This window comes from Rhinolophus ferrumequinum, chromosome 14 (assembly GCF_004115265.2).
Source record: "Rhinolophus ferrumequinum isolate MPI-CBG mRhiFer1 chromosome 14, mRhiFer1_v1.p, whole genome shotgun sequence".
In the NCBI taxonomy this organism is placed as follows: Eukaryota; Metazoa; Chordata; class Mammalia; order Chiroptera; family Rhinolophidae; genus Rhinolophus; species Rhinolophus ferrumequinum.
In genome coordinates, this window is record NC_046297.1 from 2,080,629 (window position 1) to 2,102,741 (window position 22,113).

A 22,113-nucleotide genomic window follows, 5' to 3' on the forward strand; every position below is an offset into this window, starting at 1 on the left:
AGCAAACCTGGCCCCTTCTTTCCTCCCTTTTACATATTGCGTTTCTGCTTAAGATTTTTATTTTTAGGGAAGGATCTTGCAGGTTATCAACACACACCCACAAAATATTCTCTGATGTGATAAAGCCCATCTTCCTTACGCTACCATTGGGGACTTTCCATAAGCTGGCTGGAACTTCCTTCTGTGGCCTCCCTTCCCCCTGTCTGCCCTTCCTTTTCGGCACCCCGACCCCGGGGTTACTCAGGAGTACGTGGCATTTGTTAATAGATGACAGGTAAATTAAATCACGATACACACCCAACATGGAATTCTATGTAATTATTTAAAAAGAATGATGTTGAAAAGAATATTTTCTAAGAAATATTAAGTGGGGAAAAGGTTTGGAAGGAATATGATTGCACTCGTATAAATCTGAAATGTGGTGGTAGGTTGAGTATGTATCAATATGCATCCACAAATGTAAATATTTTTCTGGAAAAATACATAAAAAACCGAGATATGGTTACTTTCAGGGAGAGGAACAGGGTAGGAAAGCAGGGGACGTGTGGAATAGGGGAATAGTTTTATTTTATGCCTTTCTCATCCAGGCTAGGGCCTGGACCTTGTATTCTTAATCATACATACGTAACAAACAGCTCCCTTACTGCCCACGTCTGTTCCCAACTTGCCAGCCGGGACACCAGGATTTTTAAACACTGGATGTAACTTATTCATTGGATTAATAAAAGTACAATTTACTGTTGTGTGGAGGTTCAAGCATTTTTTAGAATGAAGGGTCTTCACCTTGGAAAGACTGGAACCACAGGTGATGGAACGGGACAAACAAAACCATGTAACTATGATGGGGGCTCCTTAGCCTGCTGCAGGGGAAACCAGGAAAGGACAGATGTGGCCTGAAGAACAATCTGTGACATGTCAACCACACCCTTGGATCAGACAAGTGATCCAAAAATGTCACCTAGTATTTACCGTCAGTCCCAGCAACACAAACACTTTAAGCATCAGCACCACTTACCATTTTTTAAAACGAGAACTGAAAACACTGCTTTATATGGAGGCGGCCACCACCACCTACCTAACCATGTTTGTAAATACGTGAAATCCATGTTCTAACAGTGAGCGAATCAGTTGCTGAAACTTGAATGTATTCAAACTTAGCAAACAATAGAAAAGATCTTAGGCCTCCCGCTAGCCAAAACCCCCACCTGAGACCCCACCTGCACCTGTTGGCATCATTGGCACGGCCACACTGGGGACTAACGGCTTCCCGCTACCACTTACGTCATGTAGGTGAAAAACGTGCTCAGGGGGTCCAGGGAATGGTTCCGGAAATACTCAAATTCTCTGCACAGCTTTTTCCTCATCTCGGTGTCAATTTTGGAAACAGTCAGAGGGTTCGTTTCGTTAGCTAAGAAGTTGCCATAATCAGTGGTCTGAAGATGAATCTTCAGATCTGAAATTTGAACAAAACCCCAAATCAGGTTAGATTTTGAATGGGCATGAATAGCTTTTGCAACGTTAATTGGATGCATTTATGACAAATGCATATTTAATTCTTATTACCTCACTAGACCTTCACATAAGGTCTCTATATGATGTAGACTTGAGCACTGATCTCTAAAGCAATAAAAAAAACCTCAATGTGGACATTCTAGGGCAATATAAACATTTTCAGTGACCTAAAAAATCTAGAATCGTTTCGCACTGCTGATGAGAACACGAAGAAGCCCCTGGTCCACAGATGTCAAGTAGTTTTTACCGGAGCCGGTTGTGGTCGTTGGAAATAGCTGCTCGGAAACTGTTGCGGACCGTAAGGCTGCAGCCCAGCTCAATGGAAGGGACGGTTCTGAGTGTTGTCAGCAGGCGTGGCAGAGAGGGAAGGGCAGCGTCAGATGAAGACACAGTCCCAGGGGCGAAGGGCCGACTTTATACAGTAGTCGGCCTTGAACTAGCAAATGGGTCTCCTCACTCTTAAAATCCAACACCATTTCCGCAGGGCCATGCCAGCATTCTTGAAACGAATCGAATTCCGACGTCCTCTGTTGTTGCTTCCTCCTGCGCAAACCCCGTGTTTCGCAGCATGCGTTCTTGGCTGAACTCTGACCCCGTCCTTCTGCCAGAGACCCCCCCCCCCATCCGAGACCCTTTCCAGATTTGCTCTCATCATAATGCATCCTTCAACATTAAAATAATAGTTACCGGTGACCGAGTGCTTGTGACGTACCAGGCACTGGACGAAGCGTGTATTATCTCATTTAATACTCCTGGCAATCCTGGGAGGTAGGAATGATTTTCATCCCCTTTTACAGATAAGAACACCAACGCTCAGTGTTTCCTAAGTTGTTCAAAATCACATTGATAAACAGAATTCAAAGCCAGGCTTATCTGACTTCAAAGCCACTTAAAATCTGTATTTTAGTGCCAGTCCATTCAATTAGGTTATCCATTGTTCCGTAAAGCCTTGCTTCTGCTGGGCAGAATTATTCCATCTCACTCATCTGAAGTTTGAAGTACTTTGGTAATACTTTAGCACAGCACCTGTCACACGATGTGGGCGAGTCTTAAGTGTGTTAGCGGCAGAGGCAGTTCTACTGGCTTCGTTCCGTCCTTTATCTGTGGCTCCTGGTGAAGCACCCAGCAGCTCTCAAGTGTTATTTCATGTCTGAATGTTAAAAACATCTCAGGCACCGTCTCGCACCCAACGGGAGTCAATATGGCATCCTGGAGCTTACTGGGTTTTTGATTAAGCATCTGCTCTGTGCCATTACCACAGGAGACCCAAAGGTGGACGAGCTGTACTCCTCGTCCGCAAGGAAGCAGTCTGGTCGGGGAGGAGGCGCCACAAACACAGGGTCCGACCGCGAGCCGGGTTCAGAAACAAAGGTCAGGACCTTGACTTATGGTCCCTGGGGATGGGAGCAGAGGGCCTGGGAAGGTTGCTGAAGGACTAAGGGGAGAGGAGGAGAGGGAAGAAATGGAGCTGGAGGAATAAGCAGGGGTGTGCTCAGGAAAGCGCAGTAGGACATCCTGTGTCCTGAGATAACTGATGTGGACGGACAGCTCTGGTGGCTGTGTTGGGCTTGGGGGACAGGGGTGGGGTGGGTTTGCAAGGAGACATTCAAGTGCTTCTGAGGACCTGTCCCGCGTCCAGGCCTTCCTGGGACCTGCCGCGGAGGAAGGATGCATGGGGACGGCGCTTTATTCTGACTGCAGAATTGACTTGCTCATTTATCTCCTTAATTCACTTCAATGTTCAAAATCATACTCTTTGTTCTTTTTGCCACGTCTTGTTTGTCTTTCATTCTGGCAGTTCTGATGTGTACAGTTGGACAGTTTGCGTTCCTACCGCTGAGGGATATTTGGCAACAGAAGGGACACACATGGAACTTCTTTCCAAACCATGATAGCTTGCTCATGTGACATGTGTTTCTTTTAAGGGATATAACTTCCAAACCTTTCAACTGCCGGCGAGACCCTGAAATTAAATGTCTCCAGCGGTTCAGACCCCGGAGGAACCTTGTAATACTGTACTCGATGGACAGACAAATGCAGTGGAAGGAATACTTTTGCCCCAGAAGCAAAATGACCCAGGGGACACTTGCATTCAGAATCTAAGAAAAAAGTCTCAGGATCTGAAATGTTTGCTCCGAGAGGCTGATTGCCTGCCAGGAACAACAGGCATGGTTAGGCGTAGGTTTATCATTTTCAAAATTGGTTCAGTAATTTTTCCCCCTGCATTTTCCCAAGTGCTTCCCTACATAGGTATGTGAAGAACAGGACTTTGCAGTCAAATAAATTGGAAGAAACAAGGCTTCTTAACTGCAGGAATTGCAAGCCTTTACCTCATTCATTTGAGAGATCTTGGGTACAGAATCTCCCCAGGCACCAGGAAACAGTGCAACCACCCACACAACACACTTCGGAAAATTATGCTGCCTTTCCATCCGGAGAAGTTGTGTGGCAAGTGGTGTTTTTTTCCTTTGTTATTCAAATGAGGAAGTGAATGTTTTCCAAACTGCGGGATCACTACTGAGTAAATCATTCTAATAGCTCCCTAACAGAACTAGACTAAGAGGGCTGGATTGGGTTCTTATGACACAGATGAGAGCATGTCACATGGATGAGTGTGTCTGCAGGTGTGTCCATGGTGTCACAGTGTCATCAAATGGGCCATACCTGAGACCACCTGGCTAGTGAGATAGGAAAAGGATCTGGGACTTCCTGGTTATCTTCTGTTAAACTGTTGGGCAGGTCAGGTTTAGAAAATACTGAGAGATTTGGGAGTTTTGTTTGTTCGTTTGTTTTGTTTTTTCCTGGCAGCTTCTTGTTTGAGCCTTTCTATAAAAGGGAACATCTAGACTTTTCACTCTCCACGTAGGTGTTGCCAAGGAAGCACCTGCAGAGGTACCTGGGAAGGGCGCTGGTGCTGAACGCAGATGTCATCAGGCCTTTCTGAACTCAATTTCCTCATCTATAAAATGGGTATGGAATCTATGCTTTTGGGTCGTTGTTGTGGGGATTAAACAAGATGTAGGTGACAAGCCAGCAGAGAAATCACTGCATAATATTGTTTCTTTCTTCTTGTCCTCTGTACCCATCTATTTCTAAAATAAGCAGTGATGCTTACGGCACTGCGGCCTTCTCTAAAGCGACTCTACCAGGCTCACTTCTCCTGCCTTTAACTCATTGCAAGCCTTTAACTCATTCAGTGTAATCTTTCCTAAAAATTATTTTGATCTCGTAGCAATCCCACAAGTAGCTTGGAAAGTTTCTGGCAGATTAAAAAAACAAACGAACAAAAAAACATTCACGACACTGGTAGAAAGTTTTCCCATGGACGGAACAGTTGTGATATACATTCTGTTACCCATAACAATCATCCCTATTTCACAGAAACGGAGGCTCAGAGAGACAACTTGTCCATGTTTTCCCTGCATGCAAGTATTTGACTGGAGATCAGGCACATCTCTTATCTTTATCTCACATCTGGAAGCTCCATTGTCAGATCTTCAAAGTCCTTCAAAATGTTTCCCAGCTAAATTCCAGCCTTATCTCCAGGTATTCTAGCATTGCAGCCAAACTGGTTTACTCCCCACCCACTCACCTTTATTTTTCTTATCTGTAACTCCCCTGTTTCTCTGAAAAGAAGACCTAGCCAGACAATCAGCTCTAATGCATATTTTGGAGCAAAAAATAATATAAGACCCGGTATTATATTAATTATATCATATCATATCATATCATATCATATCATATCATATCATATCATATCGTACCTGATTTTATAGTAAAATAAGACCGGTCTTTTCACTCCAAAAGATGCATTAGAGCTGATTGTCCAGCTAGGTCTTATTTTCGGGGAAACATGGTCATTAGTGCTCCCTGTGGGCCTAGAATGTTTTGTCTGCTCAACTCTCCTTCTCTCCCCTCTCACCCCTAGTCCATTGGCATTTTCCCAACCTGCTGTCCTCCAAAGTCTGGTTCTCTTTCAAATACATCTTCTATCAATAGGTTTCAACTGTTCTTGTGTTTTTGTTGTGTTCACTTGTTTATGAGATCCTCTCAACTAGATACTATTTAGAGAGTAAATAATGTCCTCTTTTTATCATGTCCTCCGTGCCACCTAATCCAATTTCTACCACACAGATGCATTTCAAACATTAACAGATTCCGTTGTGGTTCAAACCTGGGACGGAGGAACCAGCGGCCCCACAGCACTTCCTTAGAGAGTTCAGTGCACGTGCCAAGGGCGGAAATGCTTCATTTTGAGTCTTATTCACCAGAATGGGTATTTCCAGAACAAGTTGCTGTTCTCTGAAGGGGAATAGAATCAAAGACACAGATTCACGTACCGAACACCGTAACCACAAAATGGGAAGCATTATTTCAGGAATTCAAGAGTCTTGCAGAAAAGGGGGGAACTAATTCTTGCTGCATAGACACTGCCATTCAGGGGTGCTTAGCATTTCCTGGGAATGCTTATGATGTACAGTTTACAAAACACCTTCAGAAATCTCTGATTGCCCTGGAAACTGAGGGTTGACCCGGGAGGGAGATGTCCTGAAGCATCAGATAATGACGCACGAGCTGCAAGTCCAGCCAGTGGCTTACTATCTCAGAGCCAGGAGGCAGAAAGCCAGACTTGAACCCAAACGCAGCCGTTTCTACTGTGTGTTTCAGCACTCCTACTATGTGCAAAACACAACCTGAGGCTGGTGGAGCTGGCGGGAAAGTATAAGGTGAAGTTTCTGCCCTTCTTTATTTAATGGGATTTATTAAAATTTCAGCTTTATTGAGGCCTGATTGTAAGCTACTTAAAATGTACTTTTGTGGAGATTCGGTACTTAAACACCGTGGAAGAATCCGCCACACACTTAACCCACATACTTCTCTACCCCCTCACATATTTGCAGTTTCTAGCCTCAGAAGCTTCGCACTGTAGGAGGAGCTAAGTCCATTATTCATTCTTGAGTTAGGCCCCTAGCTGATCATTCAGGGGGCTAGACAGACAAGAGGACACGTCCTGCCGCAGGGTGACACACCTGTGCAGGGTCATAGCCGCTCTGCAGGACTAGGTCCACCGCCAGGTACAGCAGAAGAAGGTGTGTTCTCCAGGCAAACGGAATCTGTGACCGAAGGAAACCTTAGAAAAGGTGGAGGGCTCTGACGAAATGCTCACCGGGTACGGATGGGACAGACCACTCCGGCCTTTGAGTTAAGCGAGAAGCTTATACTGCCTGACAAAAAGCCATGTTGCAAAACATAACTCAGCCGAGTAAATTTAAAGCTCGCATGGGCTCGATTAAGCCATTCATGAATCAGGGAGTGTCCCATCCAGAAAACAGAGGGACGCTCCAAGGAGTTGTGCAAAAATGGGAGGTTTTTACAGAAAAAAGGGTGGGCAAGGGAGCTATTAGTGAAAGAAAGGATTAGTTTCAGTTTGTTGTGGGGGAAGGAAAAGGCCAGGGCTTTTATCAGGCAGGTGCCTCTTCTTCCTTTGGGGAGTGGGGAGGGCCCAGGTGACAGGTTACCTCATGGAAAATTCCAGACTGCTTGATGAAGGTTACATTTCTGGGAGGTCAGGTATTAAACCTAGGTTTGGTGCCATGGGTTTTTAGCATAAGCGACGCCGTTTGGGGCCTGTGGTTTCTCTTCAACGGCCACTGAAGTGTTTTTGCACAGGGCAGCGACCGTCTTGGACATGCACTTTTAACACAAGGCAGAAATGATAGGTGCTATCATTGCAGGTATAAATAGTATCTAAAGGAGCACAGAGAAAGCCCTTGGAAATAAGAGTGTTCCTTCTATAGATATTTTTAAAGTTAAAATTAGGTTGTCAGAGGTGCGGGGGTTGGGGTGGAAAAAGTGGGTGATGGGGTCAAAAATGTATAAACTGCCAGTTACAAAGTCAGTCAGTCGTGGGGTTGTACTGTACAGCATGGGATCTCTAGGTAATACCCTGTTTCCCCGAAAATAAGACCTAGCTGGACCATCAGCTCTAATGCGTCTTTTGGAGCAAAAATTAATGTAAGACCCGGTATTATATTATTATATTTATTATATTATATTATATTATATTATATTATATTATATTATATTATATTATATTATATTATTATATTATATTATAAGACCGGGTCTTATATTATAGTAAAATAAGACTGGGTCTTATATTAATTTTTGCTCCAAAAGACGCATTAGAGCTGACTGTCCCGCTAGGCCTTATTTTCAGGGAAACAGGGTACTACTGTACTACATGTTTGAAAATGCTAAGAGAGTGCATCCTAATAGTTCTCAGTACAAGAGAAAAACATTTGTAACTACGTACAGTGGCAGATGTGAACTAAGCTTACTGTGATCGTTTTGTAATATATACATATATCCAATTGTTATGAAATTAATATGTTATATATCAGTTATATCTCCAAAAATTTTTATAAAAAACAGGTGTTAGATATAAGTACAGGTAAACAGTGAAAGGTGTCCTCTACTTGTCACCCATTCACCACCACCCCCACTCATTTGCGGCCCAGGTAACTACTATTTTTAATTTCTTTGGGATCCTTTCACAGTTTCTTAGACAGTCATATAGAAAATATGTTTCAAATTGACTTGCTTTGCTCATTTAGCAGCACCCTGTCCACAGACCTCTTCCCCTTGCCTCCTCAGTTAGTGTAGCTACGCGATCTTTCTGTGTCGGTCTTCTTGAGCTTGTCCTCAGGCTTGCTCCTTCTTTCCCTGCTGCAGAATATTCCACTGTCTGCCTGCTCATAAGTCACCCACCCAGGTCCCGGCGGACAGACACTGATTTGGCTCCTTCCCTCTTTCACTATTCCACACAGAGTCCCAGGCCGAGTGCACTGTATGCATATCTGGAATCTGGGTAGGAGCCACCCACTTGCCCTGCTAAGGGGCCTTATTTATTTTATTCCCCAGCATGGGAGCCCTTTTAAGGCCTGCCTTTGCCATCTTCACTTCTTTGGTGCTCACTCTATGGTTGTTGAATTAATTCCCAAGTGAAGGCACACTTGGAACAGAATGAAATCCGCATCCCTCGAAAAGGACAGAATTGTTGGTGAGTCCCGCTCCCTTCTGAAAACGGTGGCAGAGAGGGTACAGTAAAGGCTCATCCCAGAGACCGCTCACCACACCTGTGAACAGCACTTTCACCGTGTGTTTTAGAAAACGCTGTTTACTACCGAACTCTAGAGCTCTGAAGTATTAATTCTATTGCCCTGTCTTTTCTGAAGAGGAAAGAATATTTACAACAGTCTTGTTTGTAACTTTTTTTTTTTTAATCTGATGAAAATAGCAACATTGCTGTGAAAAGATAAGGAGGAAACTTAAATGCATGTGACTAAGTGAGAGAAGCCAATCTGAAAAGGCTGCACACTGTATGCTTCCAATTGTATGGCATTCTGGAAAAGGCAGAACTGTGGAGACAGTAAAAGGATCTGTGGTTGCCAGAGATTGGGAGGCAGGGGGAGGGAGAATAGGCAGAGTACAGATTTTAGGGCAAAGCTAAAACCACTCTATAAAGATAGTCTTAATACAAATACAGCAGTGTTAATTCTTTTAAAGATTGTTTTATGGCCCTTTGACGTTATAATTTTGGTTCAAGTCTCTTTTAAAGAACTTGGAAATTTCTGTGTAGATACGCCTCCAAACAGACCGGTGAAACAGGCCACGTGGAGCAGCTTCCCGCTTGCCTATGGGAAGGACTGAGTCACAGAGGGTCCCAGTGACCGATTCACCATCAGTCAGTGGCAGGCCCTGGAATAAATGAGTATTTCTGAGCACACACACACAGTTATGCACAATTATAAATACTAGGACTTTTTAGAGCTTGTCTGGACAATCCTCATTTTCTATCTTCCAACCCTGTGTGTCCCTAGTACGTGGTTCTAAACAATTTGTTGACCTCAGGACACTTTTCCTTACGACCAGAGGACTTTAAAAGACTAAAGGCACATTTAATTTTTGCCGAGTTAGCTTTTCTTTTACAGAAAGTGCCTGCTTTGACACAGAGTACCCCCTTGACACTACTTTGTTATCCATCATCTGTACGGTGCATATTGTATGCACAAAGAAACAGAAATCCCTGAGTCTTAACATCTGTCCCAATACATGTCTCGATTTCTTCTCTTCGACTCTTCAGCCAGCTGGGAAGGTGGCTGGGTTTCTCTCAGTACATGCTCAGACGCAGCAGCTATTTACAGAGCTGTCCACATGTTCTTTCCTTCCCGACAGCCTGTGAAATAATCAGGTAGGGCGGACCTTATTATTTTCGATATCAAAATGGCACTGCCATCAGTGGGACCTATCCATGTATCTTCAACTCATGCTCAGGCACAGACATCTTAGGGGAAAACAGATGAGAATACCTGTGTCCTCAACCCCCGACAAGTGTTTGGTTAGTCACAGCCACTGTAAGCCTCAGTGTTCTCAGCTGTTAACTACAGACACGAAATCCTTATTTTATCCAGACTGATGTTCTCAGCAGTCTTTATAACCCATAGTTTGATGACTCTCGCTTCATGTTCCTAGGAGCCCCCAAACAGTAAATTGGCACAGATTCAAAAATAGTTGTGAAACTAATGGTCCCAATAATGGTATTAGTGGGAGGAAAGAAAGATAGAAACCACGAGACACAATGACAGTAAAACGATGGTGGGTGTGACAGGGTTTCTTAGCCAGGATGTAGGGATCGCATTGGTGGTCCTTAAGCCCCTGATACCATATGGAAAGTTCTGTTTGTGTGCCCCCTATGTGTTTTACTAAGACGGTTCATTCTCCAAAGAGTCTGAAGCCTTCTCTCCCAGATTAAAGCTGAGGGTGGTTTCTCTTTGAATTCTTGAGTGAGTTGGCTAAACCTTGTTGTGTATCCTGAAGACATTGTCTGTATTGTTTGTGTTTAAATTTGCATTCCTTAACCTACTTAAAAGCTTGACTGAAAACTAAACAGAAATTATTCAAATGGCTTCTTTCAGAAGCACTCTTGCTGCCCTGCTTTCATTATTTTTTCTCTACCTCAAATTATTCAGATTTTCTAAACACGATTAATACTGTCCAATCACCAAAGTCCTAATGTAATATGCTCAAGTCATTTAGGGGTTGGGATTACATTGTAATTATTTGCAGCCAACAGAGTTCGTTATCGTCTCAAAGACTTTTCTAGCTGTTTCCATTGCTAACAAAAGGAGAGGGTTTCTGTCAGCGTGGGCAGTTCTGCCTGAACTCTGGTTGCAACCGGCAGAACCACAAACACGTGACCTCAGGACCTGCGCCCCACTTGGGAAGCTGCAAAGTCACCTTCACGTTTTCCAGTTTGTTTTTCCTTCTAGTACTCATCCTGCCAGTCTCGATCCTTACTGCTTTCTTGCTTTTTCTAGAATAATCTGGAAGTTTTAAAGCACCTTATCATTGACATATACAATATTGATTTCATAAGTACGTTTCAGAATGAGCGAGTGTAGCCATTTTTTAAGAATGTAAACACTGTATTAGAGATGCGAAATCTTTGGCAAGGTTTTGAAAATATTGTGGCTTAAAGATAATTTTCAGAGAGGAGAGGGAGATGGGAAGGTGTCGAAGTGTTACCGTACAGGATCGAGCCTGTAGTTCACACAGACACCCAGACACACACACGCATAATGATAAAGGCAGGAGGAAAGGTTTGGAGGTGATTGATAGGTTCATGGCATAAATTGTGGGGATGGTGTCACGGACGTATACTTATCCCTAAGTTCATCAACTTACATATGTGAAATATGTGCAGCTTTTGTATGTCAACCATACCTCAGTAATCAGTGGTTTCAAAAAAAGATAATTTCCATTTGCAGAGTCCTTCACAGTTCTAACACATCTCTCAAGTGTTACCACATTTATTTCTCCAAACAACATAGCAGGCTTTGCTATGGTTACCATGAGGCTTTGAGCCGTAGGTCACCTACTGAGGCTCGGCAGAGGTCAAAGTCAGGACTTTTGATTCCAGGGCTGGCCCCACCTCATGCCCCTCTGTGGATATTTTAAAACTTCAGTTAAAAACAAACATGAAATAAATTCTCATATCAATAGATACTGAGAATCTGGGGAGAGAATAAAATTCTCTGGTCCAAAGTTCTTAGCATTTTTTTCCCCATAGATCCCTGGGCAGTTTAGTGACGTCTTTCTCCAAATAATATTTATAAATATGTAGAATGAAAATATGTAGGATTATGAAGGAAACCAAATATATTAAACTATAATTATCAAGATATGGTAAAGCATGTAACACCGTACTTCTTGATTAATACATTAAATATCAAGATTAAAAGATGAGTGCAATATCTACTATAAGTTTGAAGTAGTGAAAACATCAATGATATTTTAAAGCATCTATAAGAATTGGATAGGCATAAGAGAAGACTAACTTCTTTTGGTGACAAAATACCAACCCTGGTAATTTGTTGCCTACATTCATAGTGAAAGGAAATGCTAAATTTCACTTAGAGAATATTGAACATGGAGATGTAATTGTTTTTCTCGTCCATGTTCATGGACCCCTGCAGTCGGGGCCTTGGGAGTAAGAACTTGCTCTGGGCTCCCAGGCCAGAGACCACGGTCCCTTCTCCATGCTTCCTGGGGGCAGCATTGTTTCCTGGCTCAATGGCGAGAGGAGCAGGGCCTACCTTCCAGAGTCTCGCACTGGACCAGGTTGACGTAGTCCTGTTGCGTCAGAAGGCTGGCTTTGCATCCTCGCACCAGGCCCTCCAGGTAGCCGTGGTCCACATTAAAGTACAGCTCCGCGCTTTCCAGCATGGGGACAGTGATCATGCTGAAACAGCTCTGTGTCCTGGGCAGCCCCTGAAGATGTGCAGCAGTCTGGGAAAGCGCTGGCAGTTCCCAGGAGTTATCAGGAAGCCGGCTATCAGCTGACAGTCGGGGTTTGCATGACCAGTTTCCTCCAGTTTCAGTGACTTTGAACACAGCATGCTCAGCTCTGTATTTACAGCAACAATGAATCAGCCAGAGAACCATCCACCCAGGAAGCCACCACTGCTGGGAGGAGGAGAGGAAGCGAATAGGAGGGGGTCAGGACCTGCTGGTCCCACCCAGCACCACCGGCCCCACCGGCCCCTTCCCAGCTGTGCCATTGGAAGACCAGAAACACCTGAATGTTTTGTAAACATTCCTCCCACCATCAGAGCTTCTGAGCTTTCAACTCTAAATTACATGTGTCCTAAGTTTCTTCAGGACTATTAATGTGAAGAAAGAGAGGGCATTTTTTAAAAATTAAGTTATGTGAATGGATACATTATGAACAGGCAGTTTGAAGAATCCTGAGAAGCGAATTCAGCAACACTGGTGCTTGTTAAACAAACTAAAGCAATCATCCCTGTTTTTGTTTGTTTTTGTTTTAAACTTTAAATCATTTTATTACGGGACATTTCAAACATATGCAAAAGGAAACAATACCGTAAATGGCCCCCCTGTATCCTTCACCCAGCTTCAATAATTACCCGCTCACAGCCAGTCCTGGATCAGCTTTCCCTGGGGACCAGCAGGCTTTTTCTGTGGAGGGCCAGATAGTAAATATTTTAGGCATTGTGGGCCATACAGTCTTTGTTGCTAGCACTCATCCCAGCCGTTGTAGCAGGAAAGCAGCCATGGACCACACACAAGTGAATGAGCATGACTGTGTTCCAGTAAAACTTTATTTACAAAAACAGGTGGGGGACCTGATTCAGCCTCCGGGCCATAGTTTGCCAACCCTCCCTGATCTGTACCTTTGTCCACTTCCTCCCCACGCTGGGTTATTATCGAGTAAATCTAAAATATCGTATTATTTAATCCATAACTATTTCAATATCTCTAAAAGATAAAGATCTTTTTAGAATAAAATCACAATTCTATTATAATACTTAAAGTTATTTCTTAAGAGTAAATCTATAATAAATCTATGTTTAAATTTTCTCAATTTAATTTTTTTTTCACACTTGGCTTATTTGAATGAGGAGACATGAAATATGGTTTACATATCACTTAACTTTCTTTTTGATACACCTCCCCTCCCACTGGCCCTGTTTTTTGTTTAGGAAATTGGGTCACATGTTCTACAGAGCTTTCCATGGTTTGGAATTTGCTGACTGCATCTTGAGGTGTCTTTTAACTTGTTGCTCTGTCTTCCGTAATTCCTATCATCAGTTGGTAGTTAGATCTGGAGACTAGATCACTTCTATGTTAGTTTTTTTCTTTGTTTCTTTCTTTTTTTGCAACACAGCAGTACTGAGTATTTCCATCAGAATGCCTGTAATGGCTGTCTGCCCCCCTCTTTTTTTTTTTTTTTTTTTACATATCAGTAGCCACTCATGATCACCACCTAGATCCAGTTTCATTGGGAGACACAAAGCAATCTGCATATGGCCACTGCCTGTGCCATGTTTGGAAGTGCCTCAAGAGGCCAAGATGTGAACCGATGCCGATTATCATGAGTGCCGGGCTTAGGGCTGCTCAGCTAGAGGTACAGGACACACCAAAGCCAGATGCTGCTTGTCTGGGTTTTGTGAACCTTTGAGAGACTTTAGGAAAGTCTGTAGCATGACCCAAGACAGGCCATTTGTATGGAGAAGCCACTGAAAGTGGCTTGAGTGTGTCCAAGAATTGAGTGGGGTGTGGTCTCAGGGAATCACTAGGGCGGGGCAGATGAAAGGTGACAGCCAGTGTAATGGAGACTCGGATATGACATCTGCGTGTGTGTGTGTGTGTGTGCGTGCATCTGCACACAGGGAGGGGGAAGGCTCAACAAAGAAACAATGGCTTCTGCTAGCTGCCCTTCCAGCCCTCGCTCTGAAGTTAGACCACCATTCCCCCCCATATGTCCCTGTCACTTCTCTAGCTGCTGCCCCAGTGCTGGAGCTCAGAGCCAGTGATTCTGTAGGTAAGTCCACGTGCGGTCCCTTCATGAGGAGCACCTGGGAGTGCAGCCGCCTTCCATCTCACTCAGCCTCAGTGTCTGCTGGTTTTTCACAGTGAGCATTTATGGGGACTTCTCTCCCCGGCACTGGAACCCTGGGCTGGGGGGCCTGGTGTGGTGCGGGGACCCCTTGCTCCTTCTGGGGGACCTCTGTAGCTGAGATATCCCTCCTGATTTTTAATGGTCACACACAGGTGTGGGAGCAGCCCGTTCTGCATCTCTGCCCCTCCTACCAGTCTCGAGGTGGCTTCTTCTGTATGTCCTTCATTGTAGGGCTTCAGTTTCGCAAGATTTCAGGTGATGGTTGTTTTGTAGTTTAGTTGTAATTTTGATGTAGTCCTGAGAGGAGGCAAGCACTGCATTTACCTACTCCACCATTTTGACTGGAACTCTCAAACTTTTCAACATCAACTATTGGGTGTCCTTGTATACAGTTCATATAAGCAAGGCAGGATAAATGCTTAACTGGTTTCATTTACTTATCAGTTTTCCAAATAATGAGTTGGGTTCTTTAAAAATCAAAGGTATTGCTATTAACTTCTGGATTTAAACTTAGTCACCATGTTCTTTGAATCTAACTCTGGTAGTTTTTGATAAATTCCTTGCTTTCTGTAACGACGGGATGTTCCATGCTCATTTTGTACATTTTCCGCCCAGACCTGGACTGGGCCATTCCTCCGAGGTGCTCTGGTTTGACCTCACCACTCTGCACCCACGTTCAGTACAAGGCCAGTCTCTGCAGTGCCGTGGGCAGGATGGCAGGTGGTGTGATGCCCCACACTGTTCCCTGGAAGCCAAGTGTCGTGCGGGGCGTCCGGCGGGGTCTCTGGTCCCACTCCCCACACAAGAACGCAGGACATGGCTAGGCCAAAAAGGAACACCCACGGAGCCCTAGGTAGGGGAGTCATACCACTATACTCTCGCTGGCGGCTGGGTTGGAGACACAGGAACCAGGAGCAACACAATTCTCAACCCTCACTGTGCCGCTTGCAGGCTCAGCCACCATCTTCTTGCTAGCTCCCCCTTTTTCTGCTAGCCTAGCCACGGCAGTTATATTCATGGCCAACGGCTCACTGGTTACAGCTGACGGCCAACTAGCCACAGCTGCTGGCCATTTGATCACAGTCGATGGCCATTTACTACCTGAGCCAGCACCTTTCTATGTGAGGCCGAGAGCCTGGAAACTGCTTTTTGGGGCTCTGTCCCCACACCAAGGTCACCACACATGGGTGGCACTCAACAGACAAGCTCAGCAGAGGCAGGGCTTTTGCAGATGGGTTCAAGGTTACCTTTCCTTAACTTTTCCCTCCAGTCCTGCCTGAAGTGTTTCTAATTAGAACATGTCAAAGCAAAACAGACATCCCCTATCAGTGCAAGAAAAACATCATGCTGAAGAACTGAGTCTTAAAGCCACAGGAACTTAACTCTTGTGTATGTTCTCCAAGAATCTTAGCCTGATTAGAGTGGATTTCAGTGAGGAAAAACCAGAAAGCCTGTGACTGAGTCAGCCCAGGAACTCTGCAGGCAAACCCCATACTGCCCCGCACTGATTCACATTTCCCGCCAGGGGGCGCTCCTGCTCCAACTTGCTTCTCACAAACCTGCCACCGGTCATCAGAATCACTGACTTTCTGGGCTATTTCAGCCAGTAGAATCCCTATGTTTGAGGTTAGAGGTGGGACTATTGACACTTTGTTGATTTTCAATAATTCAAAGTTTTAAGGGTGTCTTAATATTTTCTTCTTCCTGTAGAGAAGACTACAATTCATTATTTTAGGTGTTGGCTGGCTGTGAAATCTGTCCTGTTAGGGATTTGCAATGTGCTATTTGCCCTAACAGTTCACCTTTTGTATTTTAACAAAATGATATTGTTGCTTTCATATAGCATGAATGAAACCTGGGCCTCATATAGTGCATGTCTCCTTCATAATATCTCATATTGCTCTTCAGTGACCCTATTTCATTTCTTATTACAAAATCTGTCCTATGGCAAGAATTTCTAATTTGATTAGACAAGTGCAAGAATCAATCATCACTCATCATATTTAGATAAAATATTTACATAGGCACCACTATAAAGCAAAGGTTTTTTAAAAATTCAAAATCCTGGAATGGATGTTTGTTTCAAAAACCTGAGGGCATTAATTCGGACATTCATCCAAATTCTATATTCTGACTGACAGAGAAACGAATAATCACTTGAGCAAGATGACCGTTTTCCTTCTATTTTGTATTTTGTTCTGTATTGTTTTCTTTTCTGCTCACCAGAGCAATGCAGACTTTTTCCCAAAATCCAACCGTTACAGAAGTATATGAGCTAGAAGTTCCTCTAAGACCACACTGACGAGGTAACACTGATAAAAGTTTGGGTGAACATGGACAGAGGTTATTTAAGTTCCACGTCAATTTGCGGCTCATGGTGCTGGAGTTGATTTTCCAAAGGGGTCATTTTGGTTTCGAACCACAAGAGGTCACCCTAACATTGTAGCCGGCGTGTTTTCATTGTCTTTCCCTTACCCGTAAGATTCTTCCATTAGAAAAATGTTCACATCGCCGTGTAAACAAGTGGCTTCCAGTAGTTTATGTTAAGAGATTGTTTTTAGACATCCCACTATGTGTCCAGGAGTTCTGCCGCCATCCCCTGCCCCCCGCCCCAATCTCCGTTCCCCAAATAACGCTGGTCTCATCATAATGCAAGTCCTTCTTTTCTTCCTCCTAAACAGCAAATTTACTTATTTTTACCTTTTCATCTCATTTCCCAGTCTGGTTCCATTTGCACTATTTATTCAGAGCGATTTACCTTGTGTTAAGGGTCCCTGAGAGGTATTCTGTGGAGGGAGTGGGGAGGGGGGAGGAAAGTTCTGTGAACAAACAGGTTTGAGAAGTTGCAATAGATGCCACCACATCCGGTCTCGGACCATCCAAGTCCATGAACACTTGGTGACGTCTGTGGGAAGTCCCGTGGTCATTAAAGCTGCTTAGCTTTAAAACAGCATTTTCTAAACAGTTGATTAGACAACAGCCCCTTCGTTTGGGAAATTAATGCGTTTAACAACCTGAAGAAGTAGTCTTCTTTGGAACACGACGATTTGGGAAGTTTCCGATTTATAACATTAATTATTTTTTTAAGCATTATAACACCATACTGTTCAACTGATTGGGCGAGGCCCACCCCATTAGCAAGTGCGATCTCCTTTTAAAAAAAACGTTATACACCATACTGTTATGTAAATATTCAGCGCATTTTTAACTTGAAGAAAATTGTATATTTTTGAATTCATATGTATTTTAGAACCTAATGGCTTCACAAGATTTTATTTTCCCCTCCCAATAGTTACCATTTTTAAATTTTTTTCTACTTTGGTGGCAGAGACCCAAAATCCCAGGACCCATTTTGCTACAGCAGTAGCTTGTATGGTAATTACATGAACTAATGATGAAAACTTCACCAGTAGGAATAATAAATGGCATTATTATGCTGAGAATACTATTTCTGCTATGAACTAGCAAAAAATGAGTTACTATAAGTAGGAAGGTCATTATTTTACATTATTATAAGTCTAGGAAAATGTCACAGAAGAAAGATTTGTAATCAGAAAAGGTTCTATACTAACAAAACTTACAATCTCAGAACAGAAAGGGACCTCAGAGGTCATTTGCGATAATGTCACAGCAACCGCAGAAATAGTCGCTCACGGCTTTTTCAGGCTAATCATTAAATTTCCAGATATCTCCAAGTATTAGAAATTCCTATTTTCTAGTAAAGAAAAACATATTCCCATAGAACTCCAATCAACTAGTTGTATTTCTGCAAGGTATAAGGCTTTTTAAAAATAATCATTTTATTTGGTTTGACAGTTCCTCTTAAAATTGTTAAAAATGGCTTTTAAACTGATTTGAAATGATTTTTCCTTTTTCTGGAAATTTCTTGATGTAAGAGTGCTTCAAACGCTGCACAGAATAGAATTATAAAAGATATTGGAAATAACGAAGAACTTAGGAACGTCAAAAACAGCCCTTTGACCTTACAGAAAGGGAAACCCCATTTCCCAAAGAAAGGTTAAGGATTTTTTTTGTTTCTTGACAGAATCACAAATCAATAATGGCAGAGCTGGGGATAAAATGAAGATATTCTGACTTCAGGCTCACGATTCATTCTACTATTTTAAAAGTGATTTATAAACTATTCATAAATTTATACTAATATGGGATTATTATTATGCAATTAACCTTAGAGTATATTCTCAAATGGGTTTTTTCCTGGGGAGAAAGCTTCCCCCAGAGAGTACTTCTCAGGACGGCAAGGTACTGAGTACACATAATGTAGGACCTCATCTCTAGGTCTCGAGTGATAAATATAGTCAATGAAGAGTGGTCAATTGCAAAGTCGCAAAGAAAGGAGGCAAGTGTGGATGTTGCAGTCTTGAGTGTGAAGTGTGCAGGGCTGGCTGGCAGGCTGGAAACTCCGGCAGGATTTCTCTGCTGCCGTCTTGAGACAGAGTTCCTTCTTCTTTTGGGAAATGTCGGATTTTGCTCTCAAGGCCTTCAACTGATTGGGCGAGGCCCACCCCATTAGCAAGTGCGATCTCCTTTTCAAAAAAACACACACAACTTTTTGGGATTTTTGAGGAAGTCAGAACTAAGTTACTATGTTGTCCGAAGTCTAAAGAGCATATATATAGGGGTACAGTGTAAATGTTTGACTCGCAAATGACTTTAGCACCAAACGACTTAGAAAGGATGAGAGCAGGTGGTGATTTTCTGCATGGGGCACAGTTAGAAAGCGGGGCTCCAGACCCCTTGCCAATTCACTGTGTGGTGCAGCTCCGGGTGCCCACGCCTGCCGCCGTCTCCTTCTGGGCTCCTGCCGTCCCGCGCAGCCTCACCAGGCTGACTCACATGGGCGCCTCCTCAGAGAAGACGCCACTGGCCGACAGTCATTCTCATCACATGACCTTTGTTTTAGGTTTTCATTGCATTTCCTGAAGGATGTCTCATTTTGATCGGTTATAGTATTTTCTGGGAATTAACCTGGTTATTTGAAATTACGTTCCAAAACCTACGTAAGAGCAAGAAAAATGAGGGAACGTCAGCTGAACCGTGTTCACACACAATTCACCAGCCTCAGTCCTGGCCACTCATGACTTTGACCCTAGATCTCTCAGAAACAGGTCTTATTCCTCCCCTTTGGGAGGTAGGAAAGCAGTTGGCGAGGATGGTGCTTTGTCCATGTTTTCTCAGATGGAAACAATTCAGCCTGAGGGGGTTTCAAGGTCACCTTAGGTCTTGTGTCTTTTCTTTTCTGGGAGCTGCCTGGACCTAGGCTCCTGTGAGTCACGCTTGCTGTACGTGTCAGTCTGTCATGTGGCCATCACTCTGGAGTGTGTCTTAGCTGAAATAATTTAAGACACATCTCAGGGGCCGTGGAAGCGCCAGTGGCTCTCGGAGTCACATCCTGTGCCCTGAGGATGTCCCGTTGGCAGACGGTCCGCTCCAGCCTGCACCACGCTGGTGTTTTAAATCTCTGCATTTTCTAGCTGTTTAAGTCCAGAAATGGGCCCAGAAGATGCACACAGACCGCTTTGGAAAAGCAAACGTGTGTGCAAAAATGATGTTTGGCCGTTTCCTCCCTGTGCCTGGCTGCAGTGCTTTGGGGCGCAATCATTCCGCGGAATGGCAGTGGGACGGAGCTCCTCTCGTCATCCTTCCCTCGGGGCTGCTATTGAATTATAAATATGACAGGCAAGCTCTCAAACCACTTTTGTCCTCCTGGCATTTGCCTGAAAGGGTAAGTTCCAGTGTCCATTTTAATCATCCTCTCTCTCTGACATCTTCCTTTATATGGCGAGATGAGCAGTGCCTGCTGTGAGTTGCTGCTCACAGTCCTTTCCGAGGTTGAAGATCAAGTGGATGAGCACTGGGGCCAGACAGGATGTCAGAATCCCAGCTCTGTTTCTTTACTGAAAACCACTTAACTTCCTCTAGTCTTAGGTTACCCATCAGGAAAATACAGGTGGTAGTCATTGTATCCCCCTAGTTCTTAGGGTTTGGGTGGTGCTCTCAGACAGCTTAGCACAGCACCTGGCTTGTAGGAACCTCGAATAAACATCAGCTGAAATGATATCCCCAGTTACTTCTCTCAATGCAGAAGCCAGAGCGCTGGCTTGCTGCTGAGCACTTTATAATTATTTACTGAGAACTTGCACACATTAAAGGCTGGGACCCCAACACGGACAGATAGGAAATACGTACATTCCTCCTTACATTTAAAAAAAAAGGAAAAGGTCTAAAAACCCAGGTATGCTGGTTGAAAGCATGTAGGTAGGCATTTTGATTGGATTGCACAGTGTGACCAAAGAACACCACACACTAAAGTTGCAGATTTAAAACTCACAAAGCTCTAAAGACCTTTCAATCAGCTTAGCATTTCTCCTATAGTTCACTGATCAGAGGAGAAAATAGATACGGGAAAAGCTGGCCTTCTCATAGGAATACTAAGTGGCGTGGTGTCTACCAGCCTTGAAATTGATGTTTACTGTCAGTATTTACAGCGTGCGTCCTAGCTTCCAGGCAGTTCCCTGAATGAATGCATTCATCTGTCACCTACCAGCAACACGGTCATTTCAGATAAAAAGAGGAAAGGACGCTTGCCTAGCCCTGGCTGGGCCATAGCTTTGCTATGTCTTCCGAGTGTCTAAGGAGAAAGTGTGCCGTCCAGCGCTCTCCATACTTTGTCCCAGCCCTGTCTTCTGGACCAGCCACTTCTCCAAGGATGGCCTCCGGCACCGTAGTTTTGGTTCTGGCTTCCTTTCCTCTTCACGCCCATCATGATCTAGCCAGGCTGAGTCATCTTCGGGCCTCTATCTCTGCTACTCTATCAATTCTCTCTTGCTCATAACTTCCACGCCCCATTTCCACTGGTGAAGACCTTCACATCCCTGAGGCCCGTCCAGCAGAACTTCCTCTTTGAGGTCTTTCCTGGTCCCTCCGCTTGGGCCTGGTTTCCCCTCTTTTCTGAGCCCGCAAGGCTGGTATCCATTCCTGCACAGCTCTTTGCCCAAGCTGTGGTACAAGATGTGAGGGCCTGACGCCCTGCTTGCCTGGGCTGCACGGGGCATGGCCGAGGCAGAAGCCACAAAGAAGTCCTCCTTCCCACCTGTGGGGCGATGTCGGGAAGAAGAAATACATCTGTCTGGGCTCCGAGGAAGAGTCGGAGGAAAGGCTGAGCTGGGCGCGGACCCCCAAGCATACGATATTCAGTAGCTGGCAACCCACCGGAGCTCACTTCCCTCCCACACAACACTTCCCGGTGAGGCTGTGTGGCCACACTGCTCTGGACGGTCGTTCCAGCATTTCTGTCCTTGCCCCAGGGCCCTGGCTCATCTGCAAGGCTGAAGCTGCATCTCAGGCCGGTCTGTGTCCAGTTAGCACAAAGAGGAAGCAGAGCAATTCAAGGGAAAATCGTTTCCTCCTGACTAAGTGGGATAGAATCTGCACACGTCCATCTGCCTGACTTCCAGTGGGGGGAGAATGAGTCCCATGACCACCCTGAGCTGCAAGTGTGGACGCCTGTGATCTGGCCCGTGCCCAGGAAGCAGAGAACCGCGCATGTGGTGAGCAGGACGCAGTCAGCCCACTTCAGTCAGTGCCTAGGAGTC

The 22,113-nt window shown here is 44.3% G+C and overlaps 1 protein-coding gene across 1 annotated transcript in view; it reads right to left on the bottom strand.

Annotated features, from left to right (window-relative positions):
• ATP6V0D2 (ATPase H+ transporting V0 subunit d2) overlaps nt 1–12,494 on the bottom strand; it is a 33,734-nt gene extending 21,240 nt beyond the window's left edge. The window contains exons 1-2 of the mRNA XM_033125669.1: nt 12,171–12,494; nt 1,282–1,453 (exon numbers count right to left, since the gene is read on the bottom strand). Coding sequence (XP_032981560.1) covers nt 1,282–1,453; nt 12,171–12,315 — 317 coding nt within the window. The 5' untranslated portion in view covers nt 12,316–12,494. The remainder of the gene's footprint in view (nt 1–1,281; nt 1,454–12,170) is intronic.
• Between the last annotated feature and the right edge of the window lie 9,619 nt (nt 12,495–22,113).